This window comes from Eptatretus burgeri, chromosome 14, assembly GCF_056783735.1.
Source record: "Eptatretus burgeri isolate ZD-2024b chromosome 14, Ebu_testis_v1, whole genome shotgun sequence".
NCBI classification, from domain to species: domain Eukaryota; kingdom Metazoa; phylum Chordata; class Myxini; order Myxiniformes; family Myxinidae; genus Eptatretus; species Eptatretus burgeri.
This window is the reverse complement of record NC_140974.1, coordinates 23014838-23032735: the sequence shown is the minus strand read 5'-3', so window position 1 is coordinate 23032735 and position 17898 is coordinate 23014838. Positions and strand designations below refer to the sequence as shown.

The 17898-nt window shown below is 43.3% G+C and overlaps 1 protein-coding gene and 1 long non-coding RNA gene across 4 annotated transcripts in view; one reads left to right on the top strand and one right to left on the bottom strand.

Moving 5' to 3' along the window:
* Positions 1 to 17898, bottom strand: part of LOC147012783 (uncharacterized) — a 416846-nt gene that overhangs the window by 115795 nt on the left and 283153 nt on the right. For all 3 annotated transcript variants that reach the window (XM_085853969.1, XM_085853968.1, XM_085853966.1), the window contains 2 exons: positions 7814 to 7903; positions 7447 to 7500 (listed from right to left, as the gene is read on the bottom strand). In XM_085853969.1, the coding sequence (XP_085710095.1) occupies positions 7447 to 7500; positions 7814 to 7903 (144 nt within the window). The remainder of the gene's footprint in view (positions 1 to 7446; positions 7501 to 7813; positions 7904 to 17898) is intronic.
* On the top strand, positions 5738 to 7824 carry LOC147012784 (uncharacterized). Its single transcript, XR_015051058.1, has 3 exons — positions 5738 to 6083; positions 7582 to 7653; positions 7786 to 7824. It is a non-coding gene; the product is annotated as an uncharacterized LOC147012784 (long non-coding RNA).

The window sequence follows — 17898 nt, the reverse complement described above, 5'->3', positions numbered from 1 at the left end:
CTGGGGATTGATAATGTCCACATCAGGTGGACGTCTGCTACCAAAGGTGGGTGGAGGTTATGTTTTCATCAGTGTCTGTCTGTCTGTCTGTATGTGAGCAGGATATCTCAAAAAGTTGCAGATGGATTTAGACAAATTTGGTGGACAGGTTGGGGATGTGACAAGGACGAATTGGTGAGATTTTGTTGATGATCTGGATCTGGATCTGAGAATTTTTAAAGTGATTATTCACCATTGAGAGATCAGGCCAAAAACGATATATAGCACGCTATCTGAAAAAGTTATGGACAGATTTGAACAAAGCTTGGTGGATGAGTTGGGTGTGTAACAAGAACCAACTGATTCAATTTCGTTGAGGATCTGGATCTGAGGGTTTTAAAAAAAAATTTCACGTGATTCTGAATCATTGATAGATGACACCAAAAAAGATATATAGCATGTTGCAAACAGATTATGGCAAAGCCTTATGGACAAGTTACAGGGTAGGTGACAAGAACAAGCCGATTATATTTTGGTTATAGTCCGGATGCAGACCCAGCCTATCAGTGGGATACAAAACGTGAACTTTTCAGCCTGGCAGAGGTGTACACTCCACCAAGTGCTGTTGTTGTTCCACCCTGATATCATCATATCATCATATTATTCGAAATGTCTTCTTCTTTTTGGGCTATCCCTCAATTTAAGAATGATCATCTTCCATGGTGATGATATGCGTGGGTCAATAGTTGATGAATGAGGCCAATCCAGGATTGGCGGACTCCATCATAATTCGGACATGTGTTTTTGAGTGGTAAGGGTGGCCCTCGGTTGTTGTTGCTTTTCACAATGCACTGTTTATGCCACACCTGTTTTTCCACCTCCTGTTGTCATCTCAGGGTTTTGAAGTGCTGAGATCATGTGGCACACTCTTCTTCATCAGAGGTCGTCCTGGGCAACACTCTCCCATGAGTTATGTGTCAATGCAATATTTATTCATGTTGGCTTTGAGGACATCCTCGACAAACTTTCTCTGCCCTCATCCTGATCTTTCACAGTGATTTCGCTGGGAAAATTAAAAATTGGCTGGAGTTGAGCATCCGGACGATGTGGCCTGCCCAGTGAAGTTGATGTCGGATGATTATCACCTCATTGCTCATCATGTTTGCTTGTGAGACAGAGAGGACACCAATGTTTATGTGTCTTCCCACTGGATTTGAAGGGTCTTCCAGAGGCCATATTGATGATACTTCTCCATGATTTTGAGGTGTCTCTGATACGGGGCCCACATTTCAGCGATAACATCTGCACAGTAGGTTTCAGGAGAAAAAGGACATCTGTAGAGTAGGATGGGGATCATCCCATCATGACTGCTTGATAAATCAAGGCATTATCTTTGGTTTTGAGGTCATGATCTTCGAACACCCATTTCCTCAAACGACCAAAGGCTGCATTTGCACATTTAAGGTGATGTTGGATTTCTTCATAAATATCAACCTTCTGTGAAAGATTACTTCTGAGGTATGGGACACACTCAATGTTCTCCAGCATTTCACCATGAATATGAATTGCCAGAGCTGCAAACTGCTCATTGGGAGCTTATTGATGAAGGACATTAGTCTTTTGACCACGTATTGACATAATCAATTAAGTGCCAAGGCTTCGATTTAAGAGGGTTGCCATGATATGGTGTTTGTATTTCTGACAGAACAGAGCATTGGTGATGGTAAGTCCATGTTTTTCACATTTTGTCAAAAGGAGGGTGCCATTGGTGTTGACCTTGCCCATTCCTTCCTTTGCAATGGTTCTGTTCCAGAAGTTCAATCTCTTCCGACTGTGGCATTAAAATCATGAAGAAGGATAAGTGTCTGCCTTCAGAGCATCAGAAAGGATTTTATCAAGGTTGGCATAAAATTCCTCCTTTGTTTTGTTGTCAGCATCAAGAGTCAGGGCATACATGCAGATAACAGTGGCATATTGGTTCCCTGCCAATTTAAGACAGAGTCGTGAGTTGCTCATCGATTCCAACAGGGAACTCATTGAGTTGGTTTACGAGTTCATTCTTGATGGCAAATCCAACTCCATTGTGACAGTATTCTTCTTCCTGTTTGCCTTCCAAAAGAGGATGTAGCCACCTCTTTGTTCCTTGAGATGCCCCACTCCCACTCTGCAGGTCTTGCTCAGGGCAGTGATATTGATATCATATCACCTGAGATTGTAGGCCACGATTGCCATTCAGCACTCTAAGTGTTCACGAGTAGAGTTGTCCATGAGGGTCCTGATGTTCCAAGTTGTGAAAATAACATTATGACTGGTGATTTCGACCACAGTGATGGTAATCCCACTGGATGCAGTTTTCCAGCCAGGAAATGGTGGAACAGAATATATTAGGCTCCATTTTCTGACCTCTCCTCATGGGTTCAGTGGAGTGGATCCTAAAGAAGGGTGCTCAGTCACAATTATAGATGCTAGAAAGCACTCCTTTTCATTCATGCACTCGGTGACTTTCTTTTGACTGCCTCCTTTGTGCCAGATCATGACGAGGAGCTTCCAGACCTCATAAATCCTGCACCTGTCATCACTAGCTGATCCTGAAAAGACTTGAAAGATGTGCTGGAGATGTTGTTTCCAAGGAAGACGCCTGTGCATAATTCCTTTGTCGAGGAGAAGCCATTTCACATCAGCTTCCACATGGTACTTGACAGAATGGGACCTTGATCCAATGGCAAGGAGTCCATGACAGTTGGAGATCTCATTCTACTGCAGGCTTCATTCATCTAAACAGCCATTGAGATTAAACATCTTCCACCATTGTGGTCTTGTCTTGTAAACCCGTGACTCGGGACTAAGTCGGCTTATTATGATGGTGTAAATATGTAGTTGCTAATTCAAGCATAGAATGAGCGGTTTGTGTGAGCAGCACAGGAGAATAAAAACAAGAAGAAAATGGTTGGTATATCTGCTGTGAAAGATGAAAAGGTGTTGAGGTTTTAGGCTTTACCGTTTGTCCCAGGATAGTTTTCGTTGACCAAGGGTCATGGCTGGAATGTTAGCACCTTTTCATCTTTCCAACAGTGAACCAGTCATTTCCTTATTGATATTATGATGGCGGCCTATACTCGCCATGTCACAACACCATCAAAGGATACATGTGATTTCCATTTTTAAGGGTAAGCACTGTCATCTGCTGTCCCTTCTACCTCCTGGTAGTGCTGCTGCTGCTTATTCATCAGAGTTACCGTTGCTTATTCTGTAGCCTCACTCAAAGCTATCTCACAATCCACTACCTGTGAACATCTTGCATACCAGTACAGCTCTGTGTCCCAGCATTGCATTAACAATATAAAAGAACATGCTCAATGCTTTCTGAAACGCAACAATCTATGCAGACACCTATTGTGCGACAACCAATGTAATACACGTGAGGGCTAAGACCGTAAGCTCCCAGAAGCAGATAGTTCATCATTAATCTAATAAGATATTACATTATCTGAGCTTATAACTTGAAAGCTGGAGACAACTTAACACCATGTTGAACTTCATCAAACTACTGTAACCTGGAAGAAAGTCTCAAAGTTGTGAAGGAATCATTACAACAGCATGGCATAATTGCACGATGCTCAATATCGATTCGTGTAACAAAATAAAAAACAAAAAAAGTAGAGGTGCATTCAAAGTACACCACCCCCATGCCAAATATATAAACAACAAATCCTGCAGCGTGCGACATTGCCAGAGCTGGCGATGCTGCCAAGCAGCACATGGAGATGGAATTGGGAGGGAGAGGTGTACAATAATTGATTGAATTATTGATTAATTGCATAATTAAAATAAACAAATAATCGCAAAATAATCAATTTATTAATCAATTGGCTAATAGCTTACCTAAACCACTACTGTTTCATCTGAATCTGTAACTTTTTGAAAACTAAGTAATTAATTGAAAAATGAAACAATTAATTGATAAATCAACAAAAGAAAAAAATCCTTTGTAGCCAAATCACTTGTCCGCTATCATGTCCAAATATCAGCTTCCAAGCTCAAAACATGCCTGAGATATTGCCCAGATGAGAAAGAAAATAAATGTCATTAATAAATCGATAATAATTAAGTAATTAATCAACTAATTGATTAATCAAAAAAAATAGCGTTTACGCCAAAGCACATCATAACTTTTGTCCCCAAATTTCAGCTTCCTAGCTCAAAGGATGCCTGAGATAACGTCCGGAAAAACAAGAAAACAAACAACCAAATGGAGTAAAAACCGAGTACTCCCTTCCTTCATCACCCGGCGATGACGTCATGCCTGGATATGGAATTTGGAAGGATCGGTGTACAACAACACGCGAGTTGGAGAAAGCAAGTTACAAGGAACCGTCGTCTCTCTATGAGCACGTACAAGTAACTTATTTGCAGTCTAGAATGGGGAAATTAAAAAGTTTTTATTCCGGAATGTGAAGAATGGTCATGTGCTTGGGAAACTCAGGACAGATATTAGCATATTGAAAATAAAAACCTTTAGAGTGAATAAGTTGTGTTCTCACCTGTGCATGATATCACAGCACCATCCCTAACTGAACAGTTCATCCACACTGGTATGTTTTTTTTGTTGTTGTTGTTGTAGCTGCTGCTGCTACAAATTAGAGGTTTGGGCCAAAGTTTAGGTGAATTCTTCCTCTGAACTGACAGATTATTGTGCCCTTTATGTTGCATTATTACTGCTGCAGTATCCTAGTTCTGTTCCATTTCCTTTATTCTGCATTCTATCATGGGTATTCTTTTCCATTTACTTATTCACACTCCGTACCTATTTAATGGTCTGTCGTGACTTGAATTATATCATAAAATCCTAATGGCCATTGCCTTAATTGGTCTCATGGTTACGGTCTACCAGTTAAGCGCGTCCTGACCAATACTTTTGATGTTGGAACTACCATTGAGGCTTAGCCTATACCATTGTTGTGCAGGTGCCAATTATTACGGGAAGCTCTTTGACATTAACCTCATGCAATCAGGGCTGAAAATGACTCCTGTCATCAATGAAGCTTGCTCGAGATTGGCTTTTAAATAACGAGACTCTGTTATACTCGCATAGGTCTTGCAGCAAAAACTTCAGACGTTTTAATCCAAAGTGAACCTAATTGGATGTTGATAAATCCTTTTGCAAACTCACATGCCCTTCAGGGTGTTAGTCAAAGTCTCATTGCCCTTTCAAGATCTCTAATTAGAATGATCATTAATTCAATCGAGCCTTATCTTTTGACATGACTGATTAATACTCAGTGTATTTAATAATAATGAATTCCCTCAAAGGGAACTTAGATTCAGGAGGAGGCCATTATGCCCACCAAAGCCTGCGCTATTATTAACAACTTAAGGTTGTTTGGCGTGCTCTCACCTTTTCAAATGCTGAGCATCAAGGAAGTAAGGAACACGTACGATTTTTAAAGTCTGGTATGACGCAGTCGGGGTTCGAACCCCCAACCTCCCAGCCTCAAAGCAGACACTGATGCTTATGCTACTGAGGCTGATATTAATCATTTTGGTTTCCAATTTCGTTTAATTAATGCCAGATTTTTCGTTCTCTCATCGCCGGTTCTTGCCATGATGTTATGGAATGATTTTCATAGTCTAAACTCCAAGAGTCAAAGACATGCGTAGAAATTAAAGCAGCTTTTTCCTGGCCTCTTAAAAGTAGCTTATTGTGCAATTCTAAGTGCTCGCTCACACGAGATACTGATAACAATGTGATGCTCTTGATGTTGTTCCAAAAAAGCTGATAATAAGATGTGTAATGAAAACAACAGCTGATATGATAGCCTGGACGCATGCACACTTCTACTCTGAGGTATATAGCATGGGTTTGAATCTAGACTGAGATATAAACTGCCGCACTGGTGTTTTCACATGCAGGGCAAGGCATCAATGTGTTCGCTGCCCATCGGAAGCATGTCAAGCTGGAGGACCTGTTTGGCAACACTGGTCGTTGGTGGACACTAAAGATCCCACGGAATCTTTCACAAAGAGAAGCAGAGTTATCGACAGCATCCTGACAATTTACAAATTCCTGCTCAAACTTTCTCATCAACCAACACTTGGCAAGCATGGTGAGTATGCCAATACCACCAAATGTGTATTGCAGAAGGCATTTGCCCTGCAGCAGTCCTGGAAACAGGATGATGATGATGATGATGATGATGATGATGATGATGATGATGTCGAACGATTATGAACGATGCATGTTTGTCGGGCAGAAAATCATGGTACCGCTCGTCATGGAGACGAACCTCAAAACGAACCCGTGTCAATGTCAAGACTTCGTGCAGCATGAGCCGAATATACTCTTCATCGTCTTTCTAATTATCTGATGAATATATTTGAACTACAACACAAATTCCAAAGTTCTTCCTTGCCTTTTATACTGTATGTGACTTTAAACAAATTTGCTTAACTTTCATGTCAATCATGTTGTCTTTGTAAGGAAAAAAGAAGAAGTCATTCAACACCGCTCGTTAATGTGAGCTATTTTAACTTGTTTCCTGTGTAGGTGGTGGAGTAATTACTATATATTCTCTCCTTTCTTTCCTTCCCTCCTGTACTCTCACCTTCTTTCCCTTACATTCCTTCTGTTTGATGTGGGTTCTCGCAGAGTCGTCCTTCACACCCATTTCACAACAAGTCTACTTGAATGAGGCATTAATTCTAATTGCCGATCCACCTAAATATACAATTGCTGGGATAAAGAAATATTTCAGGCTTTTCTTTTTCTCTTTAGAAAGCTAGCAATCAGAGGGTGCAGCAATTTTTTGTTCAAGGCCATGAGTTGAGATTTAAAACAATCACAACAATGTTTGACTTCTCAAGTCAGAAAACCAAATGACAAGAAGGATTTAATTCCTTCAACTTTGCCAGAATGGGATGGCAGGATAGCATTGATTGACGCACATCCACCACTGAACTGTTCAGCCGAGATACAAATCCAGACCCAGCTATGATCCGTCACCCTGGTGGTTCACATGCAGTGTGAGCATCAATGTATGTGACGTCCATCAGAAGGACATTAAGCTCGATGATCCACCTGCCAGAAATGGTTGTTGGTGGACATCGAAGATCCCTCGGTGTGTTTCGTGAAGGGTGCGTGAGTTATCGTCAACACCCTGAACAAATTCCTGCTATGACGGGCCACTGGAAAGGCATGGGAAAACCACCAAACAAAATCTTTGCCGAGGATGTGTTTCGGCAGCACCGACACTTTGTCAAGTGTCTGGTAGTCTTGATCGATTGAACCTTGCTATAACTACAACAATGAATTTAATCATGGAAATTTCCATCTTCAACACCACAATTTACTGAGCATTCTAAGCTCCCTCAATGAGATGCTGGGATCACCCAAGTGGCGAGCCAAATTGAGCCATCCTTCCAAATGATGTAAGGTGTTTAGTCATTAGCAGCAGATTGAAGGAAACTTACGAGAGATCCGACGGGACCTGGAGGACCCTGGTCCCCTTTCAATCCCGGTATTCCCTGCAATGACACAAACAATTTCACTGTTAAAATGTTTGATAAAATGATCGACTTTTTATTCATTTTTCTTTGTGACCGCAGCCGGCAACAGTGACTTTGAAATATTGAAACATATCTGAAGATTCCACATAAGAAATACAGGCTTGTTCTCAGGTAAATGACGTGTAACCGAGCTCTAAACATTTTAAGGAGTTGCTTTGTGCTGTTGAGGCATTTTAAAGATGAATTGAAAATCACAATGCTTTTTCAACAACAGAATGAGCAAGTATTTATTTTTACCCTCAGAATTCTTGGAAATGTTTCGGACACTCACCAAGGGACCGGGTAAGCCACGCTCACCCTGAAAGCCCCTCAATCCTGATGAGCCTTCTTTTCCAACAGGCCCTATTGGTCCAAAATCGCCCTGTAGAGATAAAACATTGCATTATGGAACCCGAATACCACGGACACACACACACACACACACACACATTATTGTTGCTGCCGTTTTACAAGATATGAAACTAATGTGATGAGATTTGCTTGATGAAATGACCGAGACTTTGAATGCACATTCGTCAATATGAACCCACAAGACAGGTTGAGCTGCAATATGATTTAATGCATTAATTGAATATCCATTGATCGAGCAAATTACCTGGTGGGACGTAACTCAATTCGACCTGTAAGGGCGACCTGTGCTGAAATTCCGTGATAATACCCTTTTCTTTCACATCTTGAACACACGACCTGTCCAATTACGAGGGCTCATAAAGCCAGGATACTAAGTACATCCTCTGATTATATCACCCAGACTGTACAAAGCCGTCTATCAAAAACATTATCCCAGCAGATTAAGCAACTAATCAACAAGTTGAAAACTATGAAAACCAAACGTCTTGCCAACCCACCAACCCATCCGAATCACACACAACAACGAGATGGTTCGTTGAGAATTAGATGGTTGAACCAACTAACAACTACTGCAGGAAGTGATGCAGATAGGGGGTTGAAGATTCTTTATATTTTTTTCCTTGCTGGTTCCCTCCAGACTCCAACAGACTCTGGATTAGCAGCCCAGCTGTTTCCCCTGCATAAAAACCTGTCTTCACAGCGGGTTAGTTGGCCTCTTGCTAACAGAGGCAGTAGGCTGAGGACTGATAAAGAAACATTCTCGAGCAATCGAGTCAAATTGCATCATTGTAGCAGAAGCCAATTTCTCTCAGCTTCTTCAGGTCCTGACCTCAATAAGCATGCAATCTGCTCACTTTCTTTGGTCATGACAACAGCAGGAATAACAACAAAGCAGTGTTATCAAGACTGGCAGCTTAGTGACAAGCCACGGCAGTTTGAAAACAGTGGGACACCATGTATTGATTAAAATGTTGGATAAATTAAAACAAATACTTTTGATTTTGGCCTTTCAAGAGTAATATGCGTCGGCTCATCTTGCCCATGCTGTCAAGATAGTCAAAAGGACGAGCTCAATGAGGCCCAGTTACAAGATTGGTGAAGTGTTAATGCCCCTTATTGCTTTGGCTGTCAAATTTATCAAAGGGACTTCTAAATCGGTCAATGTGATCAGCGAGAAATGGCAGGCATCAATGAATTAGCGAAAAATCCGAGTGGAAAACTAATTCCACAAGAGATAAAGTCTGGATTTATAATAATAAATGCCTTAAAATCAAAATCGTAAACATGTACAAACCAAAACAACTATCAGCTATAAAACATGCGGGACATGCCATCGCTAAAGTAAGGTTGGGTAAGAGGTCCATAGCAGGAAATGTGGAGCAAGATCGATACCCCCGCCACCTCCACAGAGATATAAAATAAAATTCTGGCTCCGTTAGTCAGTGAAAGGCACAGAAACACCCACCGCATGAAATAGTTTTGGCTGCAACACTGCTCACCTCAGCAGTAGAGGATAAATGGGGCTTCTGGGGCACAATTTCAAATGAATGGGTGAAAGAGAAAAACTTTCTGACTAAAGCCCCAAAAGCCCAAAATAGGAGACTGATTTTCTCCCCACCTATCCTTTCCCTCCCATACAAGCAAATGTAAAATTGTGACTCATTTCCTCCCCCTGCCATACAAGCAAATGTAAAATTGAGACTCACTGAAAAAAGCACTTCTTCCCTTTCATATTTTCATTCCACTCAGAGCGAACCAATGAATATTTGTCCATGTTCTCCTTCAGGGAATAATTTAATTTTCTTATAACATTCATTTCCATCGAGTGTATTCACAAAGATTACTTTGGAACTTGGTTCTTGGTTTAAGTGTCTTTGTTGAGCAGAAATGAAATGATAAACTTCTCTTAATGTTCTTATTTGACCACCTCCTGAGCCACACATCATTTTGAGATTGTAGTAAATTGTTTTTCCATTGTTCAATTGATAACCATCAAAGTTTTCAGTCCATTCAAGGATATTAACTTCTTTCTTTACATCCTTCAACTTATTACAGCACGTGCGCTGTATACAATTGCACCGAGTTTGAAATGTCCCCGGTGTCTACCACATCTACCATGTCTCCGGTGTCCTCCCCCCCCCACCCCATGTGCCTCAAGACAGCCAATGACGGCTGTCTGGTAGATGGCAGTGCGTACCCTCGACGGAAATAGCGAGAATTGATGGAAATACCCGAGTATTTCAATGGAAATTCGTGAAACTAATGTGTTATACATGTGAAAACCATTTAATTTATTGCTTGACAGGGAAAAAACAAGAAACGCGCCCCTCTCATGTACGAACGAACGAAAGACGTCATTTCCGCCCACCATCGCATTTCGCGCGGATCGCCGAATGCTGAAAGCTGAGTTCTTCTTATGCCATCATTCTTTTGCGGCCCCCTGCCACGCTGTATCGAACGATTTCATTCCTTCTGTTATATATAAAGGTGCTTATCACAATAGTAACAAAATTTTTACATTTCAAATATTAAGTACGCATTTTAATTGTTTTTCAACTGAAAAAGCATAAATTGCATATTTTAACACAAGTGTCCTCATTTGCTTCACCACACGCGCTGTATTGAAGGATTTCACTTGTTTGTAATTAAATTTATCCGCTTATTTGTTTTATCTACTTCTATAACGCTTATTTCTTCAATAAGACTTATTTGATATTTCTCACATTCTTTATGTTTCCCATTTAAATACCAAGGCTGATTACATCTCCACTCTTTGGTTTGGTTCTTGCTTGGTTCTATCATTTATAAATCAGTAAAAAAACAGCAGTAGCCTGTTAAAATTCACAACCCAATATCTTTACACTTATACTTATAACCATAAGGGATACTATTGATTCCATTCTCTAAAATATATATTTTATAATCAAAAGCTCCTAATGCTTTCTTATTTATCTCTTCTGTATATAATTGAAATTTATAACTTCTTATTGTATTCATTTTTCTGTACTCTTCCTTCTTTAAGGTTAAACAGTTGTAATAGTGTTTAAAGTTTATTGTTTCCTTGATTATATTTTTCTTTATTCCCTTTAGCTTCTTATCACGCCTTTCAATGTTATTATTATCAATATACGTAAAAGCATAAAACTTTGATCTTAATCCTATAAATTCACTCACGACCTTCCCACCCAATTCATCTTTAAACTTCCCAATAATCTTTTTATTCTTTGATGAAAACAACACATCACCTGACTTATAATTACTTGTATCATATATATATATATATATATCAATATTATCAATCATATCTTCATATACATCACTTGTCTTAATTTCTAATATAAAACTATCTGTATCGATCTATCTATAATTCCAGCAATCTCTGTGTGTGTCTATCTGTCTGTCTGTCTGTATGCGACCGCCGTTACTCGACGACCGCCAGTCCGATCTGATTGAAACTTGCAAGGAATATTGCCGGGGGCCCACGGATGTGCCTTTTCAAGGTTTGATATCAATCAGAGGAGTGGTTCCCAAGTTACGGCCATTTATCTGTCGACCAATGATAAGACACGGTGGTATGACATCACTAATGACGGCACAATTAATGTTTATTTATTTTTGCACGATTGAAGTCACAATTCTTCTTCTTCTTTGTTTGGTATGACGTCACAATCGACGCTGAGGACCTGAGTATGTGCCTTTTCAAGGTTTGATGTTAATGTCTGTGTGTCTGTATGCGACCGCCGTTTCTCGACGACCACCGATCCGATTTGATTGAAACTTTTTTTTTCTTTTTTTTTTGTATACCTTGGTCGAGGCTCGTATGAGAGCTAACACACAACTCACAGCAAGGAGGCATGAGACAAGAGGGGCGGGAGTGGAAGGGACAAAACAGTGAGGAACAGACACATTAGGTGAACTGTGGAAGGGAGAGGGATGGGGATGGGACGGGGAACATGGTGAAGAGAAGATGGACATTACAGGGACTTTCAGGAAGGAAAGCAGGATGATTGAAGGAAGTGGGCTTGGGTGGATATCGGGATATATTATCGGGGGTAGAAAAGATCGAGGATTTGGATGGGGGAAGATAAGAGGTGGTGGTGAACAGCTGTTTTGAAAGCCTGGAGGGAAGAATGCGAAAGAATAGAGTGAGGAAGTTTATTCCAAAGGCAGGAAAAAAGAGGAATGAAAGAGTGAAGATGAGCAGAGATTCGTGATTTTGGTAGTTTTACCAGAAGGGGGTTGTTGGCGGACCTTGAGCGCCCTGTGGAAATGTGGTGGGGACAAATCGCAGAGAGAGCAGGGGGGGCAAGGCTGGAGAGGAGTCGGTAGAAGAGAGAAAGACCACCGACCAACCTGCGGTGATTGAGTGAGAGGCCCAAAGACTCAGCTTCATTGCGGGAGATGCCGATGATCTTAACTGCCCTGGTTTTGACAGCGTGAAGCCGAGAAAGGTGGGAGGCAGGAGCACCAGCCCAGAGGGGAGAGCAGTACTCCATCAGGCTACGGACAAAAGCTTTGTAAGTGGTCAGGAGCTCAAGAGGGCCGAGGAAGGACTTTGCACGACGGAGGATTCCCAGTCGGCGACTGGCTTTTGAGGCGAGGTTGGAAATGTGACTTTCCCAGGAAAGGTCATGGCAGATAGTGAGACCCAGAAGCTTGAAAGAAAAGACTTCTTCCAGAGGATTGTTGAGAAAGTGGATGGGGGGGTTTCTAAACGGTCCTTTCGAAGAGACATAGTGAGAGTGTGAGATTTGTCTGGATTGAAAGACATGTTCCACGTGTTGGACCAGTTTGTGATTTTATCCAGATCTGCAGTGAGTGAAGAAGCTGCTGCTTGCTGGTCTGAGGGATGACAGATGGTACGGCAGAGGGTGGAGTCGTCGGCAAAGAGAAATAGAGGATTTTCCAGAGAGTCCGAGAGATCATTGATGAAAACCAGAAAAAGAATAGGGCCCAGAACGCTACCTTGAGGAACTCCAGCCTGCACAGGAAGAGGGGATGAAAGAACTCCATTTAGGGCCACACGTTGACTGCGACAGGAGAGGAAGTCTGCGAGCCATGAGTGGAGATGGCCTTGAATACCATGGGAAGAGAGTTTGGTGAGTAGGGCAGGGTGCCAGACTGTGTCAAAAGCACGTGATATGTCCAGGGATACGGCTCGGATTTCCTGTCTGGCATTGAGGACCTCCATTCATTGATGGGAGAGCAGAAGCAGCATATCCAGGGTAGAGTGACCTGGTCTGAAACCAAATTGATGATTGGAAATCAAGCCATTGGAGAAGAGGAAGGATTTCATGTCTGAAGCGACGATGGATTCAATAACCTTGCTGGTGATTGGGAGAAGGCTGATTGGTCTGTAGTTACAGGGATCTGTTTTTGCACCTTTTTTATGCAGGGCAGTGATGTCAGCAGATTTCCAAGCAGATGGCAGATGACCTTGGGCAAATGAGAGGGTGAATAGAACAGAGAGAGGGTGAGCAAGAGCAGAAGAGCAGGCTTTGAGGACACGTGGGCTGATGCCGTCTGGACCGGTTGCAGAATCTGACTCGAGGTTTGAAAGCAAGCTCTCCACCTTGTCAGGAGAAAAGGATACAGAGTCCAGGGACAGTTGGGTGTGACTGGGTAAAGTGGGTAGAGATAGTGATGGGTTTAGGACACAAGATGCAAACACCGAGTTTAGACATTCAGCTTTATCACGTGTGGAATCAGCAGTGCGGCCATTTGAGGTAAGGGAGGGGATGGAGGGGGAACATACACCAGAAACAGATTTGATTAAACGCCACCAGGATTTTGAGGAGGGAGAGAGGTTTGAGAGTTCAGACTTGAGATGAGAAAGATGTTGTTTTCTGTCTCTCCTGAGGGGAGATACACACTTGTTCCGAGCTTTGTGGAAAGAACTGAGATTGCCCTCAGTTGGGTTTGCTTTCCATGAGGCAAAGGCAAGTTGTTTCAGGACAACTGCATCGCAACAAGCTTCAGTAAACCAAGGGCAGGAGGAAGGGTAAGACAACTGAACACGAGAGGGGATAAATCTGTGCATGAGGGAGAGCAAGTTTCTTTGAAAGAATTCCCAGGATGAGTTGATGTTTGAGAAAGTAGTGATAGGAGACCAGTCTGTAAGTTTGATGGCTGCTCGGAGACCCTGCCAGTCGGCTAGAGTGAAATGCCAGACTCGACGGCGGTGAGGTGGTTCTCTGATTACAGCCAGAGAGATGTCCACTTTGACAAGGACGTGGTCAGAAGAACCAATTGGAGCGAAGGAAGAGCAGCAGATATTGTCAGGGAAATTTGTCAAAATCAGATCCAGAAGAGATGGAGTACCATTGGTTGAGATCCGGGTCGGGAAGTTGACCGATTGAGTCAGTCCCAATGAGTCGCAGAAAGCTTTTGCTGAGGTGCCATGGCAGGTGAGAGAGGTACCCACACCTAGCCAACTGGCATGATGACAATTGAAGTCACCACATAAGAGGAAGAGAGAGTTTGGATGAGAAGATAGAAGATGGTCCATATTTTCGGATAGTGAGGTGTAGATGGAGTCATCACTGTTCGGTGGACGGTACAGTCCACATATAAACATGAGGTGGGAGTGGAGGGGAAGCCGAAGCCAGCGGTATTCCTGGGGGTGTGGGGGAGTGAGAGCAATGCATGGAGAGTGAGGAATAGAGTCTTGGATGAAGAGAGCAACACCTCCACCAGGACGAGGCTCAGGTCTGTCATACCGTAAGAGGGAGTAACCAGGGAGAGATACTTGGAAGTCAGACACGTCTTGGGAGAGGAAAGTTTCTGTTAGGCAGATAATGTCTGGTTTGTCAGTGGCAACCTTTATGGAAAGATCTGAAAGGTTTGAGCGAAGGCCCTGGATATTTGAGGTCCACACTTTTAATGAAGAGGTAGGGGAGGAGGCTTTGCGTGCAGGAGGTGGAGGGGGAGGGGAGGGGGAGGGTAGGACAAGGGATGAGGGGGGGAGGTAAGGAGGGTTGTTGAAAGAGTGTGGGGTAATGCAGAATAGCGAGGGGAGGGGGCCGAATGAGGAGGAGAAAAGGCTCTGTGCTGCTGGGGCAGAGAGGCAACAAGAGACAAGCAATAAGGCAGTTGAGGATTTGAGGAGGTGGAGTGAAGAGATGCAGGTGAGAGGGAAGTGGAGGTAGGCAGGTTGCTGGATGAGAGGGGGGGTAACTTAGAGAAGGAAGAGTGAGGGGGATGAAAGGTGGGAGAAAGGTGAGGGGGAATTTTTGAGAGAGGTGAGAGGGAGGCTTGGAGGGAGAAGAGTGGGATGGTTGCTTTGAGAGTGAGAGTGAGGGGTGAGGGGGTGAGTTGGCACTGAAGTTGGAAAAAAAGAATGGTTGATGGAAAGCGAGCATCCATGGCAAACTGTGGTTTTTAAAAGTTTTAGGTCAGAGATGCGATTTAACACAATTCTTGATGGATGCAATGAAGGCGAATTCAGAGAATGGAGAGAAGAAGCGCTGTAATAGTTGGATTTTTTAGGCAAGGAATGAAGGAGAGGTCGAAATGAGAGCAGTCTGTTAAAATAGCAGAAGAGTGGTGCATTGTGAAACAGTAAAGAGTACCACATGTGTGAGAGAGGAAGATGAAGCATTATAAGATCATTTTTGTTGTTAATATTAATGTATGAGAGAGTTCAACAGATTCGGTCATGGAAGTGTAAAAAAAAATCGAGGAAGAAGACGAGGAAGAAGTTAAGAGGAAGAAGAAGAAGCAGAATCGGGAGAAGGTGAGCGTGTTGTTGTTGTTGTTGGGTATATATATTTTTTTATTTTTATTTTTTTGAGATAAGAAAGATTATTTGGGAGAATGGGGGATGTTTGGAAAGTGGGGAGGATGAAAATTGAAGGTAATGGGGAGAAAAAACAAACAAACAAAAATAAAAAACGATCGAACACCGAGTGGAACCGGTAGGCCTCAAGCCTGGGCCTAGGCCTCAAACACCAGGTAAGAACGTCGACAAAAATACTCACAAAATAGCACGATTTTTGAAACAAAACCGAACTAGGAACACACAGTAACATGTAGGTGAGAAAATTAAACAGTTAAAATGGGACAAATAACAACCGGAAACTTAACTTTGAGAACGTCAGCAGGGAGCCCCGAAGGAGACCTCTCGCCGCTCCAAAACCGGAACCAGAAGTCGAAACCGGAACTTGCCAGGAATATTGCTGGGGACCCGCGAATGTGCCTTTTCAGGGTTTGATATTAATCGGACAAGCGGTTCCCAAGTTACGGCCATTTATTTTCCAAACCAATGACAGACACGGTGATATGATGTCATGTATGATGTCACAATTAATGTTTATTGATTTATTGATTTATTTATTTTATTTAATTTATAATATTTATTGATTTGTTTATTATCTATGACCCAAGGTTTGAATTTTCCCAAGGGAAAGAGCTGTTTCCCAAGGGTTTGAAAGCTGGTTTTCCCAAGGTTATCCCAAGGTTTGAATTAATTGTTGTGCTTGGTAGACATTTGTGAATACATTTACAGAGAGAGGGTCGAGAGAGGTGGGGGGAGAGAGGAGGGGGGAGAGAAGGGGGAGAGAGGGGGCGAGAGAGGAGGGGAGAGAGGGGAGGGAGAGAGGGGTGAGAGAGGGGGCGTCACAATTCAAGAGAGGGGGAGAGCGGAGGGGCGAGAGAGGGGGACGGGAGAGGAGCAAGAGAGGAGGGGGGAGAGAGAGGTGGGAGAGAGAGGGGGAGAGAGGGGGGCGAGAGAGAGGGGGCTTCAAAATTTTACTTCTTTGTTTGATATGACATCACAATTGACGCTGGGGACCTGAGTATGTTTCCCAGGTGTTTCCCAAGTTATGGCCATTTATGATATGGTTTGTCCGAACTAATTGAAACAATTCCCCAATCCAGTCGTCGTTTATGAGAGCGAAGGAACGAAGCTGCACATACTGGCACACACCTATGGGCCCGCACCTATGGGCCCACACCTATGGGCCCACACCTACAGGCCTGCACTAGTCTATCTATAATTCCAGCAATCTGTGTGCGTGTGTGTGTCTGTCTATCTGTCTGTCTGTATGCGACCGCCGTTTCTCGATGACCGCCGGTTGTATCTGATTGAAACTTGCCAGAAATATTGCCGGGGCCCCGTGGATGTGCCTTTTCAAGGTTTGATATTAATCGGACGAGCGGTTCCCAAGTTACGGCCATTTATCTGTCGACCAATGACAAGACACGGTGCTATGACATCACGAATGACAGCACAATTAATGTTTATTTATTTATTTATTTTTGCACGATTGACGTTACAGTTCTTCTTTGTTTGGTATGACGTCACAATCGACGCTGGGGACCTGAGTATGTGCCTTTTCAAGGTTTGATATTAATCGGACAAGTGGTTTCCAAGTTACGGCCATTTATCTGTCAACAATTGACAAGACAAGGTGTTATGACGTCACGAATGACGTCACAAATAATGTTTATTTTTTTTTATTTTTTTTTTTTGCACGATTCACGTCACAATTCTTCTTCTTCGACAACCACTGGGCCGATCTGATTGAAACTTGCCAGGAATATTGCTGGGGCCCTGCGGATGTGCCTTTTCAAGGAATAATCAAGCGAGAGAGAGGGGCGGGAGAGGAGGGGGGAGAGAGGGGGCAAGAGAGAGGGGGCGAGAGAGAGGGGCGAGAGAGAGGGGGCGAGAGAGAGGGGCGAGAGAGAGGGGCGAGAGAGAGGGGCGAGAGAGAGGGGGCGAGAGAGAGGGGCGAGAGAGGGGGGCGAGAGAGGGAGAGAGAGGGGAGAGGGAGGGGAGAGGGAGGGGAGAGGGAGGGAGAGAGAGGGGAGAGAGAGGGGGCATCACAAGGGGGGAGAGATGGGGGGGGGAGAGATGGGGGAGAGATGGGGAGCGAGATAGGGGTGCAAGAGAGGGGGGCGAGAGAGGGCGTGAGAGGGGCGAGAGAGGGGGTGAGAGGGGCGAGAGAGGGGAGGGAGAGAGGGGAGGTGACAGAGAGGGGCGTCACAATTCAAGAGAGGGGGAGA